Raw genomic sequence first — 17,521 nt, 5'->3', positions numbered from 1 at the left:
CATTTGATTACAACTGGCTTTGCATAATGTGGTCAATGAGATCTCAAAACTTTACATCTCTCTGATCAGCTGTGAACAGACAGCAAGGATATTCCCCAGGAGCCAAGCATCAATAAGTAAACCGCTGCTGCCACACGCACATATGAACACTTCAAAAGAAACTCATCTTTCACCCCAGAATCTAATTGGTTGGTGTGACGATGCGAGGCGTTTGATGTTCCCTTACGTAATGTCACACAGGCAGATAATTTTACGCACATCCATATTACGTTTCTGTTTGTTTAGCTGTATGCGCCCCTTTGATCGATGTCAATTTATAGATTTTAGAATAAAGGAGAAAAAAAGAAGAGATATCCAAGTTTGAATTTTATTCGCTAGTCACCTGCAAACAGAATACATATCCGCTGAGTTATGAATGTGAAAAAACCAATATGTGCTTTTCATTGGCTTGTTATGGACTGACCACTTACTCTAAAGGAGAAACCAACCCTAATATAGACCTACCCTGTGTTTTACCCTGTAAGAGAAAGCCTCCACAGCAGGTGTAAGACTCCCAACTGTTGTTTTTGGAGGCTAGTTCAGGTTCGGTGCCTAAAAAGCGTGACACAAATGAAATAATTTACCTCCCCACCCAAAAAAAGCATAGTAGTATCATTTTTGATTTCACAGTGTAACCAAGTGTACCATTTCGTCTCCGCGCGCACACACACACACACACACACACACACACACACATAAAACATTACCAAGATTTGAACCATAACTGCCCTCCCCTCTTCACAGTATGTCTTCTCCTGCAGGCTGTTGTTGTAAATATGAATGTTTTCTCAGTCAACTTGCCTTGTTAAATAAGATTTTACAAAATCCCATGAAAGATTTCTCAAAGCTTGACGGCTGATATTGGCATTCCCGTGCAGAGCGCTGTGTTTTAAAACCCGCAAACAACCCAGCATAAATTTACACCATTAAGTCCCCTGGGCTAGAAAACAGATAAAGTGCTGTGCGTGTGGCATGAGAATGCAGTAGTCATAATGAGAATGTAGATGTCCTCTGGATGCCATGGACGCTGCCTCCAACAAGCACACGTAAGTGCTTACTCTCGTCTGTTGCCGTGTGTCAATGAATAATGCACATATTAATCTGGCAATGTATGGAAGCTAATTAATTCAGTATTTTGCTATTCAAGGTTATCTAATTAATGTGGTATCTTTGTAGTCATTAGGCATGGATAACATTCTTGATTTATCTTCGTCAGCCTTTTACCTCAATTTTCTACTGATTTATATAATGACCCGCAGTCACTTCCTTTGTAAAACAACCGCCAGCTCCACCCTCGATTGTGGTGGTATCTGCAGTCTCTGCAATGGTGGGTGAGAATTTAACCCTTTTAGCACCTACGCACTCAGGTGCATTCTTTTCAATTTAATAGACAATAAGAGAAAGGTTGCTAGCTGCAGTTCATACTCCACTATAGTCAGTCAAGTTTATTCAAGGAAGTTGGTGATGATTTAACACCCCTGTCAGCTGGTGCTCTGCAATACGTGCTGGGATCCCTCCTCTGCAGCAGTAGCAGTGGCACGGGCTGCCATAACTCTCTCTGGAATTGCAGCTGGGATGGGCCTTTGCTTAAATGATCTGCATCTGGGGAAGAAGGAAGTGCAGTTTGGGCAATGAATGCTGCAGGCAGTCTTGTGGGGACTGAGGTGGGGCTGTGGGTCAACACAGGTTTTTCTCCCCTCTCTGGCCCTTCACTCCCTGGTGTTTTTCAGCAACACACGGACGCTCTTGGAGAAAACATCACGAGGATCAGTAGCAGGCAGAGCAGGACAGACGCATCTTTCCCTCAGCTCCAGAGCCTGAACAGATGTAAAGCAAAAGGACAGACACACAAACACTTTAAGCAAAACAAAACAAGATTAACCAGGGCTGGTGAAAACTCTATGTACAAACTAAAATGCTAGCTTACGTGCAGGCACATTAAACGTAATTCATGCAAAGTCACATTTATAGTTACCATCTGACACCTTTCAAACAGTCTTGTGCCCTCCTGCTTGTCAAAAGCTCAAACGCTACAGTAGAGTCACATTTTTAAAGCCTCCTTTGGACTTAAGTTTTGTCTTAGTTTTTCTAAATCTGACAAGTGGAGGATCTGACTTGAGCGACTTTTAAATTATGCCCTAAAGCATACCTGTTTTAATGTCTACTTTACTCTTAATGGGATCTTAATTAACTGAACGAACCTCGTGCTATGCTAAATCAGTCTTAAAACTAGCAATTAAGACCAAAAACTCATGAGGAAAGTGTTTACTGAGGAGTAGCATCGTTTCCTCATAGACTTCTTTTCACAAACAGATGTACTGCCCACTACTGGCCATTTGAAAGAATGCAGTTTTGATGCACTTCTGCACTGACTTGGAAGCCACGTCCATCTTTTATATACATTTTATGGTTTTATAGAGAAACAGAAAATTATAAAGTGTCTCTGAGTAAAAGACATGGAAGCAGCTATTGTAGGCCAGCATTAGCATGAAAGAGCCATGTAACTAGCTTGGCTAAAATGGTTATGGTTAAAAATATTCCAGTATGTGACGGAGCTAATGGAAACTTCAATCACACCCCGGCCGATAAATATATTCTCTCCGTCTGTCTCACACACCTACGCACATCCCAAGTCATTAATCTCTCACTTAGCACCACCTACAAGACTGAGCACATACGTGTGCTTCCCACTCAACAGGCTCTCCCTCTCATGTTACCAGTGGACTTGATGTGCTGTGCTTAAGGATGATCAGCGCGCTCGTGGAGGTGGAGTGCCCCCACAAGAGTCGGGTTAAGTAGTTTGAGGCTGTCACCCTTTGCAAGGTTAAAAACATCACATTATGCATCGCTTTCACTAGACTGAGCTCGGCTGTTAACTGACTCATTCATGCTGCTATGCTGGATCGAACAGTTAAGCATTGGAGGTACCAGAAACCGAGTCTTCTCAGCACCACACACACAAAGCAGGGCAATTAATCCCCAAACAACAGTCTTCATCACTTCACTGCCTGTGGCTACAGCCTGGTCTCGACAACAACTGCTGCTAGAGGTCAATCTACCTCACAGGGATACGACCGGGTGCACGAGCACATACACAGAACATGCACATATTCAACGACATAGGCACCTGATGGACAATTAGTGGTTTACCCATCTGTTCGTCTTTGTGCTTGGAGCATCTGACAGTGCTCCAACAGTCCAAATAACAGTCAAGGTTAACCTCACTGCTGTCTAATACATAGATTATTAATCCACCTTTCTGCTAACACTTACACGCACAGAAAAAGTTGTGAGGACTGTGGATGCTGACAGTCCTCACAACTGAAACTGCTGTCTTAACTGGTTGTTGATTTCCTTATAGACTTAAGATACCATTGATTGGCTGGTCACACTGCCAACACTGAGCTGCTAATGTGGGGCTGTTTTCTTTCAGGCACTCAACTCAAATCCTTCAAGACATTCAGCTAAGCAGACATCCAGGCCCTGGCACAGCAAAATGTTTTTGCTGTCTTCCTAAAACCCCACGTTTCTCCTTCCTTTCTGCCCTCCTCTCCATGTCTGCAGGTGGATTTATATCTCTCCAGACGCTTCATTAGTTCCATTAAGAATCTTTCCAACAGCTCCTAAAGCTACACTGTTTCTCCTGAAAAACAGAAAGGAGTAGGGCTGTGTCCCCACACAGGCCTCACAGATTTCTTCACTTCAAAGTTGGGACAAACATATGACTAAGAACCGACACAACAGTTTAGGGGGAAACAATCTAAGGAAAAAATACTGCGTGTGTCTATACCTCTGGTATGAGACGGTCCAGCTGAGCTACTCTGTTCCTGTGCGATGGGTGTGTGGACAGCCATTCAGGCAAGGTGGGCTCTCCTGATAGTTGGTCTCTGAGTTCCATCTGCTGCCAGAATACAGGTCCTGCTCGCACATCGGCACATGCCTGTAAATAATACACACACCTCAGAAACACACACAAGAAGTGGCATCCCACTGTTTTGTGCCGAGATAAAAATCTTCACTTTAGTTTCCTTTGACAACAGTGCCCCCTAGTGTCCTGTGGACAGATTGTATGATTGGGGAGCATTAGAGGAAACTGAATGAGGTTAAAATAAAGAACAGCTTATAAAGAGTAAAAACATTTTAAAATTAGTCCTTAATTTTTCTTTCAATCTCAAGCTCCAAAAAGCTGGATTTAACACTTTTCCTCGAGTCATTAGCCTGGTTGCATGTTTTTAACCCTAAAAATATCATCGGAGTGAATGCAACCGACGAAAAAACACAGGTGAAAACACCAAAGAAGGCACCGCTTGAGCCAGATAAATGGTGACCAAATTGGTGACAGTGATACCTTAGCAGCCAATTGCAATCCGACTTGATCTGCCTCAGCCTCCAGTTTCCGACTGAAAGGGCGTTGAAACAGCAGCTAGAAAAGAAAAAAGCAGATTTCTGTGTAGGTGTGTAAAAACTACAAGATTATTGTACATTTTTATCTTCCAGTCATTTTTTTAAACTGCTGTAACTTTAATACTTCATATATATTTTCAGATAATGAATATTAATTCCTCACCTCTCTAAGCTTGCCCTGTACCCAGTGTCCCAGCATTGACAGGCTGTCGTGAGGACACATGGCCCAGATGGCTATCAGGAGAACAACAGACAGGAGCTCCAGGACATGAGACATACTGGCCTGTTCTGCCTGTGGAGGCAGTGAGGGAAGGAAAAGAAAAGGAAGGAAGGAGGATAAAAGAGAAAAATATAAGAACAGAAAAATAGAGGTAAAAAGTTTTGGGGAGGTGATTGAGGCTGCTGAAACATATTGATTGTTCCCATCTATTTTAGTGGAACATTTACGCTGTAACAGATTTAGAGGTTTTAACAGCCAATCCAATAGAGCACACCTACTGGGTAATACCAAGCCCATCGATGCTCATTCCCTTCATCTAATTAAAATCTCCTTCAAGCATTTCCTCTGAGGACGTTTAAAGTCTTGAAATACCCACAACTTCATTAGACACTTTTTTAGAACAAGAAGAATGGGCTTTAAAGCTGGAGAGAGAAAAAAAGACAGCCATCTGTGGAGAATTAATAAAGCACAGCAGTGCCTGAGGTCACTTTGGTCATCACAGCACCGGCAGGATTAGTGACTGTTTGGATGTGATTGTCACCGAGTCTTTTATCAACGGCTGATGCAACAAGACTGCAACAGATGCCACTTCAGCTGATATGATACTTCCGAGACAGAGCAGAAGTGATGAATAGTCAGGAGATCTCAGTGTATAATGCAGTATATTCTGCACCTGTAGGGGGTCCACATGCATATTTTACAGTGCTGTGTGGAACCTCCAAGACTGTGCCAAGGGCTAATAAATGACTAAAGTTTGTTCTTGAGCAATATTTGCACTTTAAGTGTTTTCAGTGACTCATTCACTGCAACATCTGCTGCTGATCAGCTAAGCCTATTAGATGTCAGCATACTGCACAGGTCTTTGTGCACTGCAGCACTTCAGCCTCAGAAGCTAAACAGGTGTGAGGTTTGCTGCATTCAACTGAGTGCTTGTCTGTTACGGAAGAGTGTGCACTCAATGCATGAGAGAAAACATACAATCAAGGAATTTGTTTCTGTTAATAATACCAGTGGCAGGCGTAATTCTTTGCCTATTGTATAACTCCACTTATAATAAATAGTTTCAACATCATTTTAACAATCAAAATAAATGCTTTTTAAGGTCCATTTAGAACTTCAAGAAATAAGAATTAAGATCCAATAATGTAAAAATTATGCACTATTTTTAGGCTTTTATACACAAGCCATTTTCAACAATGCAACAATCCATACAACCCAGTACTTCACATTATATTCTTTCCCACACATACCAGGCTTAAACAAACCATTTCCAAAGTTAATACCATCAGCAGATATTGGGGAAATATGAAATATTTTAAGGTCTTATTTTTCTTGAATTCAATTTCAGAGTTTAAGACTTTTTAATGATCCAGAGACACCCTGTATTAATTGTAAAAAATAAACCTATTCACTCTCAAGGTCAAGTCTTAAGGTAAATTTATGATGTGGAGTACAAACTATGCTATAACAGCAAACAGTCTGTGGAGGGTTATGTACTTACAGCGTGTCCCAGTAAGGCATGAGCCATCTCGTGTCCCAGTATAATAGTGAGCTGGTGAACATCTGCAATGGCTTCCAGCATTCCAGTAAACATGAAGACATTTCCATTCTACTCAAAGAATGGGAAATAACTTTTTAATCTTTGTAGGTGTGTAAACACTAGATTGCACCTTATAATAGTAACATTTTTAGTGTTCAGCTTGTCTTTACTTACCGGTAGTACAAAGGCATTAACGCTGGGACTTTGCACCACATGGACAGTCCAGCTGATGTCATTCACTTCAGGGATGTCCTTGTTCCTTTGTGCCAGGTGCTGCACCACCCACTTCACCACCTGGTGACGAGGGTCAGTGACTGGAACAAGCAGCTCTGCATACTCCTCCATGTACTGAAACACAGAGATGACAACAAATATTTAAGGAAGAATTTCATTAAAAATGACATTTTTTCCATTTAACTATTCACCTTCTTACTTGTTGACTCAATAAATCTTCTTAGAAATGTTTGTGGAATGGATATTTGTGATTTTCTCACAATGTCACATGCAACACAACGTCTCTCACCGCATCTGAAGTCAGAGCTGCCATCTCCATGTAGTTCTCTTTACTGAACACAAGAAGGCGGGTCCGTCCTGTCAGAGGGGACTCGTCAAGGTGCGTTAGGAGGAAGAGGGCTACAATCATAATAGCAACACCTGCACCCCCTGCTATTTGCCAGCGCTTCTGCCATGCATATTTGCGTACCAGCTGCTGCCGTTTGTCTGGTAAGGCCACCCACCACTTCCTTATGCTCCTGTACAAAAAGAGGGGCTTTAGTGCTGCTGTAAATCCTTATGTAGCTCAGGCAGTACATTTAACACCTTATTCCAACAATTAGAACTAAATTAATTATCTGAAGCATGTTTTAAAAAAAATGCTCGGAGAAAAAGCCTGATGAAAGATTAGCAACCAAAGTTTCCCACAATAATGTAAGATAATAATGCAGAACAATAACCTCTTTTCTTTCCAGAGAAGCCTAACCTCAAATAAAGTGCCAAAACGTGCATAAATTTGGCAGGTAAATTTTGTAGTACTGCTCAAAGGCCAAAAAAAATGCCTGCTCTCTATTCTGTTGGAGGCAGGGAGGGGGAGACAAACTAATGTCTGCTATGTCTGCTAAATGATACCATCACAGTCACTCGGTTTCATGGATTACTTTGTACCAGTTAATTAAAACATAAAGCATGGAAACAATTTAGACAGTCATTTATTTGTTCTTATTTAAATCCAATAATTAAAACAGTTGATAAAACAATTAGGAGCGTGTTCATTATTTAATTAAACATTAAGTGTTGTTAAATGATATTATGCCTTAAAGCAAAAAGGATGCTCAATTTATCATCTGTATTAAGAGCTTTTCTATTGACACACCTTATTAAATTATTGCTTTTTATTTACATTCCAAATTTAAAATGTTACATCTATTTGAATTTGTAGACCATTATAGACTATAGTGTCGTATTTATACTGATTAACCACTTCAGTCTATACTTTTTAGGGGCGGACACATTGGTTGTGATTTTGCCCCTGTACACCACCACACTTTACTTAATATTATTTAAAAGATTAAGTTATGTTTGAAGTGCAAACTTTCAACTTTAATTCAAGTTGTTTAACAAAAGTCTTCCATTAGCTGTTTACAGCCAATTTTATCCAAGTTCATTACTGTCAGAAGCACAAAAATAGGTAGACAACATTAAAGTGTAAAATTAAAAGATGCATTCAAAAGTGGAAATACAGCAGATTTTCAAAAAGGTGTAGACCACTGGTTACAGAGATCTGTCAAACATCGTGGAGGCTATGTTATGGCACGGTAGGTATAGCTGCCAAAAAATTACTAATTAGAGTTTACTGATGATGTGGCCACAGACAGAACTAGCAAGTCTGGGGTCTAGAGGGCTATACTCTCAGCCAAAGAAGGATTTTCATCCAAGCTTCATTGGATTCACAATATTCTGCCAGCCTTTTATCGGAGACTACAGCCAAGGAGCATCACAATCAGCCAGCATGGTAGCACAGTGGTTAGCACTAGTGCCTTACAGCAAGAAGCTCCTGGGTTTGAATCCACCATATGACTTGGGTCTTTCTCTCTGTACTCCAGCTCCTAACCCCAGTCTAAAGACATGCAGTTAGTGGGGTAAGGTTCATTGGAGATTACTTGGTGATGAAAAAGTCTGTGGTGTATTGGCCTGCCTCCTTGTCCCCAAATTGGACAAGGAGCTACATAACAAAATAATTGATACTGTGTAAAATTATTATTCAGAAGAGGGGGCCATGTATAAAAATGCCTGTAATTTCTAAATATTTATTGCAATTCTTTTCTGAAACCCCTTAAATAAAAGCTCAAAGACTGCATTTGAACTCCTAAATTTTTACAATTCACTGTGGTGGTGTTCAAAGCACAAACTACAAAAACTGTGTCTATCCAAAAGCTTGTAGACCTTCCTGCAAACACCATGTGTTTCCTACCTGCCCAGTATTATAGCCATAATCTTTTGCAGAGGTTTGATTATCATCCAAATGAGGGGAGCAGGCAGGGCCCTCAGGCGGGCAGAAGTGTGGAAGTAGTGTCCACATGGGGTCAGGACAGGACCACAGGGAAGAGGAGCAGTGGCTTTGGAGTAAATCTGATAACTCGTTGTCCGTCCAGTCAAAGAAGCTCTCAAGCGTACAGATGTGCTTATGGTATTTCGCCGACTGCTCTGAGGGTAAACAGCTCGTGTGCATACCCGGAGGTTCCCGATAAGATGCGACGAAAGCAAACTGAAGTGACAGCTCCTGAAAAGACTTCCGCAAAGTAGAGCCATGTTTTAATTTAATTTGATTTTTTAATGATACAAATTTTTTTAATTTATACGAGGACTGACCAAAAACAGTCAACGCAATGCGGTTATCTCATCCTAAAGGTCAAAATAAATCCGGTAGTGACACCTGGGGAGCTGCTCTCAGCTGTCAATGTCATCGCTAGAAGTGAAATTTACGTACACGTAAATTTGGTTATTGGGGGGAGCCGCGGAACTCTGAAATGCCTTCACCAGTCCAAAAGTTGGTTTTTAACACCATTACACGCTGAGCTGAAACACATTAATGCCCGGTGAGCCAAAAGGACGCGCTTTAAAATTACAAACTAGCGTTAACTGTAGTTTCTGGAACGCGCGCTCCTCCCAAATGATTCCACCTAGAAACAGCCCCGTTACGAACGTTCCGCACACACAGCTCAAAGTTATATTATAAACGAGCTAAGCGTTATATTATAGAGCTGGAAGTTAACTGAATATATTTACATGTTAAGTGTGTGTCTTTTTTTTTTTTTTAATCATACCCAGGCTACTGCTTTTAATCCACCATAGTTTGGAGGCAAATATTCTACTTTGTACTCAAGCACATTTATTTTCATGTTTTACTATTTAACTTTTTTTGCAGTTAAAATAACACACATCAACTAATAAATTATCCTATTTTATTGTAGAGGTTCCCAAATCGTGTGCCAGATTAATGCCATAACTACCAATCTCAATAACTGTCAAACTTCAGACATGAACACAAGTGTGTGAAAACCGCTGATTATGTTAACCAGTTGTGTATATAAAGTATTTTTAACATTAGCTCCGGCTTCAACATTAAAGTGAAATAAACCACTGATTGATCAATGATCAATCAATGTTTGATTGCTTCATTACTTTGGCATCATGAGCACTTTCACTTTTGGTATTTTCAGTTTATTTTGATCCTAATTTTAACATAAATGGGAACTGGAATGCGGGTTTTTCACTTAAGGGTATTTTTACACTTTAGTGTAACTATCCATCCATTTTCTTCTGCTAATCCAACTTAGAGTCACAGGTGGGGGCTACATCCTATCCCAGCTGCCATAGCATGAGAGCCAGTGTACACCCTGGACAGTCCATCATACACATACAGCTAGTTTAGAATCACCAGTTAACCTAACCGTACTACTGCATGTCTGATTATCTGATTTATCAAGAGCCCCTTTGAATGTCTTGGCCACCACATGTTCTAAAAACATAGTGCTGTCCCCTTGGACAGTAAACCTTAGTGAGGAGTAAATGACAAAACTTTAAACATAAATCATTAAAATATATATTCATGTGTTGCACTGAACATTCATAAAAAGACCTGAAATATAAAAATAGATTTTTATTTTGATGTCAAAAAGAAATCTGTTAAACTGAGAAAAAACGTTCATGATAACTTTACTGACAAAAACTATCTCACACACACCCAGTAATGAATGCCACAATGTATTCACAAAAGGTGTCATTCACTATTAAGTATGCTGCTGTATGGTTATTCACAGTAAATAGTCATGTTCGGTCGACAATACAGAGCCTAAATGCAACACGGTGCTGCCAGTAGTCTCAGATTCTTCTTGTTCCTTCTCTTCCTCTGGGCTGATCGGCTGATCAAAAGTTAGTTCGCCCGAGTCCACCAGCTTGGATGAGATATTTAAAGGTTCTCCTTCTTCAGAATCAGGCAACTGCTGCTTGGAAATAAAGTCAGATTTGAAAAGGGCCTGGATCTGGGTGAGAAAGGAGTCTCCCACCTCATCTGGGAGGGGTTCCAAGTATCTCGCCAGTGATGCCAGCATCTACATGATGAAGGTCGTGTAGTTAGGCACACATTAAAACTGTAAAAGCAGCTCAAAGTCACTCCATAGAGTCACTGAAATTTGCAAACTGGGAGGACCGATGGTCGAACTGACCTTCTCCAAACATGTGAGATGGGAGTCTCTCCGAAATAGTCTGTCCATCTGCACACTCCTGACCAGCCACGGCAAAAATGAAAAATAAAATGCTTAGACACACCACCCAAAACAATTTCAATAAAATTTAGGATCAGCTTTAGGGCACCAGTTCAAGATTAGACAATACAGTCTTGTGTCTCACTCACCCTGGTGCTTGAGAATATTTGTGGATGATCCACTGAGCCCTCCTCATCGTCTGCTCCCAGTCGGGGATGTCTTGTGATGACAGGAAGTCGAATCTGTACGGCAGCTCTGGGGAGGAACAGAGGCTGAGAGACTGAGCCAGAGGATAAAGTGTGTTACTGCGTACACAAAATCACTGACCTACATTGTCAGCTTGATTTCAAAGCCTCTTGATCTTAACTGTTTTGAAGTTTGAGTCGTGTGTGTGTGTGTGTGTGTGTGTGTGTGTGTGTGTGTGTGTGTGTGTGTGTGTGTGTGTGTGTGTGTGTGTGTGTGTGTTAGACTTACTCTGGGGGCCTGAAGGCTCCTGGTTCTCTTTTACCAATAGGCAGGTAGTCTGGGAGTGGGGGGAGGCATTAGCTGGGTCATATGGGCTCACTATCATCCCAATAAACGGGGCTCCACCACGTGAAAAATAACTCTGAAAGATTAAAAATAAATAAATAATAATACCAGAAGTGAAAATAAAACCAGAAGTTCACAAGTAACTCATGTGCAAACTTATTTCATTCAGTCAGTTTTACCTGGAATTGGTGCTGCGTGTTTATGTCTCGCAATGAAGGGTTAGGGTGGAAGGAGGGATGCGAGTGGTACCAGCCCACTACACTGAATCCCAGGGATGACAGCACATCACAGGCCTGTGTCTGAGACACTGGATCCATCTCACACTGCAGACCTGTGCTCACACTGTTACATGGCTCTGCTGCACAGATCTAAACACAGATTTATTAATCACAAAATATAGTTTTCTGAATATAATGTGATTAGAGTTTTATCCTGTTTGTCACATTGGTTCAGACTTCTTGACCTACCTTCAATACTTTTGCTTCTTCATTAAAAGTTCCACCTAGCAGACCAATGACTTCCCCCCTTGACACATGTGCATGCTGATTACAGAAAAGTTATCTGTCAATATAGGTAAAATCTGTTGTACATATATGAAAAAAACTAATCAGCTTGTGACTGTGTGTATAACATACCATATCCATGATGAGAAGAGTCTCAGCACAGACTATAACCTGGAATGGTTCCTAGGGTGATCAGTAAAGAACAGCTTAGAATAATTGATGACTACTTTGGAGAAAGGATCCTCTTAGTTTATGCAACAAAAAATGAAGAAAATATAATCTTATTAGATATAAGGTATATCTAATAATCCAGTCACTTACTCCTTATCCAACATAGGCTGGGCTGAAGTATATTACAGCTGACATAGGGCAATGAGCACCCTGGAGAGTCTGCCAGTCCCTCACAGGGCCAACAACAGACACACTGACATCACACTGAATTTAGCTTTGCCCACCTAACCTGGGATGTGTGCTTTCAATTGGAGCAAAGGCACCATTAGAAGTCCTGTGGTGGTATTCATGTGGATGTAATTTTGACATGTACCACCCATTAACTGCAGATTAAGCATTCCCCATCCCCATGAAAATGGCTCTCCCTCATTAGTCTACCCCAGCTGGACTAATTACACTGAAAAATCTCCTGAAGAATTTCTCAAGAAACAAATAGTCTAGTATCCATTCTGTATCTGGAAGATGCAACAGAACAAGCCTGATCAATAGAGGCCACGCCAATTAGAGACACATCCATGATTTTTCCGGGTTTTTTTTTTTTTTTTTAAGTGGTGTGGTTAATCAGTGTATCGGTGAAAAATCTTGATAAGAATGATCACTGACCTTTATATCCTCTTCAAAATATCTGCAGGGAATCAGCTGGAAGGGGTCAAAAGAGCTGGTGGATAGAGTGGGATTATAAACATCCACATCATAAACCTCCTTGTGCTTATAATTTGGTACATTTTGCATCAGTCCACTGTGCTCACCCTCGGTATCTGGACATCTTGTAAGGTTTAGGCTGCTTCTTCATCTCCTCTCTCCGCAGAGCTAATTCTTCTGCACTTAGATGCTGATAAAGAAAAAACACAGAATCAGTAAACATATTAGTAAGAATGTAAATCGTAATTTGATTAAAAGTTGTTGTGCAGTGTCCATACCTCATATGTCTGTCCCTCCAAGTCTTTAGCATCACACCAGTTCCCCCAAATGTCCCGCACACGCCGCTTCCTGGTTCGCTACAACCAGTCAGAAGTTACAAGTCAAGTTCTGGCATGCTTAAAATTTAAATGCTTCCAGTGTCAGAGTCTATTGCTTTATGGGTACCGACCATGCTCTGCAGCCTCTGGGCGAGCTGATAGGCCTCCAGTACATCTTTGCCTTCCTTATGCTTGGAGCGGTCCATCACCTTTGGACGATTGTACACAGCTTGCTCTACAAAAAGGAAGTCAGAGCTTTAACATCAAAAAGAAGATAAAAATTCATAAATCAGAAGACTCAGAGACACAGACTTACCGCAGTTGAAGTTGATTGCTCCAATGAGTTCCAGATAGGTGTGTATTCTCCCAATGCAGTTGACATCTCCACAGTTCTTTAGACCAGGGCGGACCGATGTCTTGTTTAGGTACTTGGGCTTGCTCTTCAGCCTAGTGGACAAAAACAGTAATAACCACTTTCTGTGCAAAGTTGTGTAAACAAAGTTATCGAACATGTAAACTTAGTTTACCATTGATCCAGGATATAGTTTCTAATCTTCAGATATCTTTCAGGGGTTTTTGATGGTCGCCCCTCAAAGAACTCTGGGATAGCCTGCTTCTCATCCTCGGTGATGGTCTCTGTGTCCATCTCTATTTCTTGTTCGGGGGCCTTCAGCTCCTCCTCTTCATCATCTTCATTCTCCTCCTCCTCCTGGTCATTGTATGGTCTATCATTTAGATTTTTCTCAATCTTGTCTGAAGAATCTAGGACATCATAATGTGTGTCATTAATTTTTCCTATGACAGTGAGGTAAATACACAAAGCACAGTAAGTGTGAAGTACCCATTCCATCACTGTAAGCTTCTTCCAGTTGAGCAATGCCTGCTGAGAACATCTGCTTTGAGTCTGCGTGAGGCGGTGTCTGACAGCTTTGTGGAAATACCGATGCTGTCTTGTTGACCTTCTCATCTCGCTCTGTTACTCCAGGATCTTCTGAGCAACCAGGGAAAGATGAGGGCTGAAGACTTTGCGGAGAAAGAGAGTTGTGGCTCGGTTTCTCCTTCGTCTCATGGATGCTCTCTACCCCACTCAGACTTACATGTTCTTCTGTGGAGCTTTGACTCCCAGAATCTGTTTTCTCCTCAGGCCCACAGAAATCACTGCTGAGGACTGCCTGTGGTTTATTGCCTTCTTCGTCATCACTCAAGTCGTCAGTGATGTCTACATCCTCATCCTCATCGTCAGAAAGCTTCTCTATGCGGACAGCGTTGGCAAGAGTAGACACTTGACTGGAGGTGGGCTGAGGAGGTTGTAGGTGTATTATGGGAGCTACAGAGGGAGCCGCAGGACCAGGATCTGATTTTGCCTGAAAAATGTGTACACAAAAGTTTGTTTAATCTTGATTTTTATTTTCCAACATACCATTGCTAAGGACTCCTTCTGGTTGCATAAAGCGTATGTAGCTTGACTAAATTGCAGGTTTATATCTGCAGATGACTACAACTAAGCTTACATAACAGAAACCTGTCTTGTGCTGTTAGTATAATCCAGGTGGACTGTCTTACCTTATGTTTAAAATACTGCCTGGCGTAACTCTTAACCTGAAGAACGGTACGGCTTTCCATAAGCTTAGCAATCTTAGTCCACCTTCGACCAAACCGAGCCTGTAGAACAACACACCTCGGCAACTTGGACAATATACACAATCTGACTCACTTAAAACAATTATTAAATCCATCAAAGGCTGACCTTCCCAAACAGAAATTACATTTCAGCCACAAAAGTTAACTTGCAGTGTAAGCATACCAGGCCTTCCTCAAACAGTTCTTTCTCCTGTTGGGACCATCGAGAGGATGAACCAGCAGACGAAGCTATGTTCTTGGCCGGAGACCTGTCCACACACAGACAAGTTCATGAATAGCAAGGAAATGAGGAATCAGTGTACTGCGCTCATCATCAAGGCTGATGGAAGAAATTACTCACTTTTTCACTTTGTTTTTTTTGTGAGGATCACTGTGCCAAATGTGGTCGGGAATCTCCTTACCTGTCAGGTAATATCTTCGATTATAGTTGAGGACAACTGATTTCATAACCAGCAACAAAATTAGTATTTAAACTATGTAATCAACACAATATAAGGAGCTTCAGCTACTGGTTGAAACTATGTTGAGATGTTTTGGGTTACTCCTGCTCTAACAGGACAAGTGAACATAAAATAATATAACACATTCCCCCACTATAATTCCATTTACTGTAAGGTCAAGCGTTACATTTTTTTCTTTTAATTTGTCATCTGTCCGTATGTTTACATTAGCCACAGCATGGGGCAGTTATTAGGTAATCCGAAGCTTTCCCAGCTACGTCCTGTGATTCCTGTAGTTAACCTCAATGCATCACTATGCAGTGCGTTTAAGGTCAGTAAAAGGATACTGTTCCTCTAGCAACATCCTCTCTATCACCTCTCTGTTCTCCGGGCTGATGGAGCTGTCCAGCTCCCAGGGCTGTACAAAGGAGAGACGGAGAGTCAACACGAGCACCCACAGCCAGAAAAACAACGGAGCTTGACGAAGTCATACCAGTATCCAGGCGCTGCTCTTCCCTGTAGGCTGCATGAACTGCTCCTGCACCAAACCTCCTCCGTCCATCTCCCTAAAACAGCGAGGAAAGAAGCTGTGATCAGCAGAGCAGACGCCTCCAGAGCTAATCCCAGCTGCTGTTATCCTGCGCCAACATCCGGGTCACCGCTAACTCGCGTAGACCACAGCACAGAAGCCCACCAAACAGCACAGCCATCAATTAATCCAAATAAACAGGCGTCATTACCCAATATTGTTATCAAAGTCATCTCCTTCGATGTCAACATCGACCTCGTCCTCCATGTTACTCGATAAACGTAAACAGCAGAGAGAAAACAGAGAACGCGCACTGGAGGAGAACAGAGGCCAGTGTGACTCACAGCGACACCTTGTGGCTGGATGTCGTTTAATATGTTTAAAGTTGCTTTACTGCCACCTTCTGGTTTGAATTCACCTTAAAGTGGGTTTATTATGCTTTTTTATATTGGACGCTTATTAAAAACAAAAACAAAAAACGTTGCTATCCTTAAGTTCAGGCTTCAGAGTTCTCTAATTGCTCTTATTTTTCTCTTGGATCTATATGATGTCAGAGACATATTAGAGGATATCATGAGCACAACAGCCCCAACTACCCACCCTTAAACCTTCTGTTTAATAGCGGCAGCAAGTCAGCCTTAAAGGGAAGCTGTCCCTGCAGTGAGAAGAGGTAAAAATGGTTCATTTTAGACCGCAAATCATTGTGATGCCCACCGCAAGATAAATAAGCAAATAAATAATGATGAGCATAAGATGCGCACTTTAATGTTCAGTTGTATTACACTTCTAATTCATCAAATTTAAACATATACTGCTGTTACATATGTAATATTTTATATGTTATTGATATATTTCTTCCCCCAACATAATAAAGATGGATAGTGATTCCCTAGAAACTCATAGGAATGAGTAGGCATAAAAGCCCGGGGAGGGTTCAAAGTCATTGAAGAAACAAACAGCTTTAAATATGCGGATTCCTTTTAAAACTTACATTCACTGTCTTCCAGAGGTTGAGAATCCTTTCGGATACAGCATATCCACATTTGATGATATCTACAGCATTTTGATATGACCGAATTCTGTTTCCCTTCCCTTGAGATACTCCGCTAGACTTTTACCACAACCACCTTTTATTTGTCAGCAGTCACATCAATAAACTAATGATCCATTTACTGTGGCAGGTATACACACCCATGACACAGCATTGCCCCCACCATGTTTGACAGATAATGCAGTATCCTTTGTGTCATGTGGCGTTCCTTACCTTCGCCACATTTTGCTCTGTAACCAGTGGTTTACACCTTTTTATAAAACCTTTGTATTTGCATTTATGAAAGCATCTTTTAACTGTAGATTTTGGGGATATGCCATTCTCTCTGAGGGTGTTATTGATTTGGTTAGATATTGTGAAGGGTTTTTCCTTGGTGGTGCTAAGCTGGACAGCGTATTCATTCTTTTTAAGAACGCACCAGATCATTGATGTGGTCGCTCCTGATACTCATTTCATCATAAAAGAACAAAACAACAGGTGTCACATGGCTATTAATTTCTTTTTAAGCCAACTTTCTAATTACTTTTGAGACTCTGAGGATGGGATTCTATGAATGAAGTATGTGTATACCCAAATCTGTATACTGCTATCACTACTTTTCTTTATTAAACGTTTCCTGCCTAGGGACAACAGAAGTGAAATAGCAATTTTGCTAAAATATGACATGAAACAA

At 41.2% G+C, this 17,521-nt stretch overlaps 2 protein-coding genes across 3 annotated transcripts; both read right to left on the bottom strand.

Moving 5' to 3' along the window:
* Positions 1–1,457: 1,457 nt before the first annotated feature.
* On the bottom strand, positions 1,458–9,384 carry oma1 (OMA1 zinc metallopeptidase). Its single transcript, XM_005732230.1, has 8 exons — positions 8,671–9,384; positions 6,727–6,955; positions 6,378–6,551; positions 6,165–6,272; positions 4,607–4,735; positions 4,388–4,462; positions 3,830–3,979; positions 1,458–1,856 (listed from the first exon to the last, which is right to left on the bottom strand). The coding sequence occupies exons 1-8, from the start codon at positions 9,006–9,008 to the stop codon at positions 1,749–1,751; spliced, it is 1,311 nt and encodes a 436-aa protein (XP_005732287.1). The 5' UTR covers positions 9,009–9,384; the 3' UTR covers positions 1,458–1,748.
* Positions 9,385–10,337: 953 nt separating this feature from the next.
* mysm1 (Myb-like, SWIRM and MPN domains 1) lies at positions 10,338–16,127 on the bottom strand. Of its 2 annotated transcripts, XM_005732228.1 has the most exons (20): positions 16,009–16,127; positions 15,762–15,834; positions 15,616–15,686; positions 15,169–15,243; positions 14,992–15,076; positions 14,751–14,849; positions 14,029–14,551; positions 13,715–13,949; positions 13,504–13,634; positions 13,319–13,422; positions 13,149–13,226; positions 12,978–13,060; positions 12,832–12,886; positions 12,130–12,180; positions 11,962–12,036; positions 11,674–11,862; positions 11,438–11,570; positions 11,113–11,218; positions 10,925–10,982; positions 10,338–10,810 (listed from the first exon to the last, which is right to left on the bottom strand). In XM_005732228.1, exons 1-20 carry the CDS (start codon positions 16,062–16,064, stop codon positions 10,514–10,516), a joined length of 2,577 nt encoding a protein of 858 aa, XP_005732285.1. In that variant the 5' UTR covers positions 16,065–16,127; the 3' UTR covers positions 10,338–10,513. The 2 variants fall into 2 exon arrangements, with proteins under 2 accessions (XP_005732285.1, XP_005732286.1); XM_005732229.1 differs by lacking the exon at positions 14,751–14,849.
* Between the last annotated feature and the right edge of the window lie 1,394 nt (positions 16,128–17,521).

Source organism: Pundamilia nyererei, unplaced genomic scaffold, assembly GCF_000239375.1.
Source record: "Pundamilia nyererei isolate P.nyererei 1_Seehausen unplaced genomic scaffold, PunNye1.0 scaffold00046, whole genome shotgun sequence".
Classification (NCBI taxonomy): domain Eukaryota; kingdom Metazoa; phylum Chordata; class Actinopteri; order Cichliformes; family Cichlidae; genus Pundamilia; species Pundamilia nyererei.
The sequence above is the reverse complement of the archived record's forward strand: the minus strand, read 5'-3'. Positions and strand labels throughout refer to the sequence as shown.

Bases quoted from the DNA above. Each gene is read 5' to 3' on its own strand.
- oma1 (XM_005732230.1), bottom strand. From the start codon at position 9,008: ATGGCTCTACTTTGCGGAAGTCTTTTCAGGAGCTGTCACTTCAGTTTG. The intron at 4,463-4,606 runs GTGAGGAATTAA...TTTCTTTTCTAG, and splicing joins TACAGGGCAAGCTTAGAGAG to CTGCTGTTTCAACGCCCTTT. The intron at 1,857-3,829 runs GTATAGACACAC...ACATCTGTTCAG, and splicing joins TGGACCGTCTCATACCAGAG to GCTCTGGAGCTGAGGGAAAG.
- mysm1 (XM_005732228.1), bottom strand. From the start codon at position 16,064: ATGGAGGACGAGGTCGATGTTGACATCGAAGGAGATGACTTTGATAAC. The intron at 13,227-13,318 runs GTCGGTACCCAT...GACTGGTTGTAG, and splicing joins CCCAGAGGCTGCAGAGCATG to CGAACCAGGAAGCGGCGTGT. The intron at 11,219-11,437 runs GTAAGTCTAACA...GTTCCTCCCCAG, and splicing joins GGAGCCTTCAGGCCCCCAGA to AGCTGCCGTACAGATTCGAC.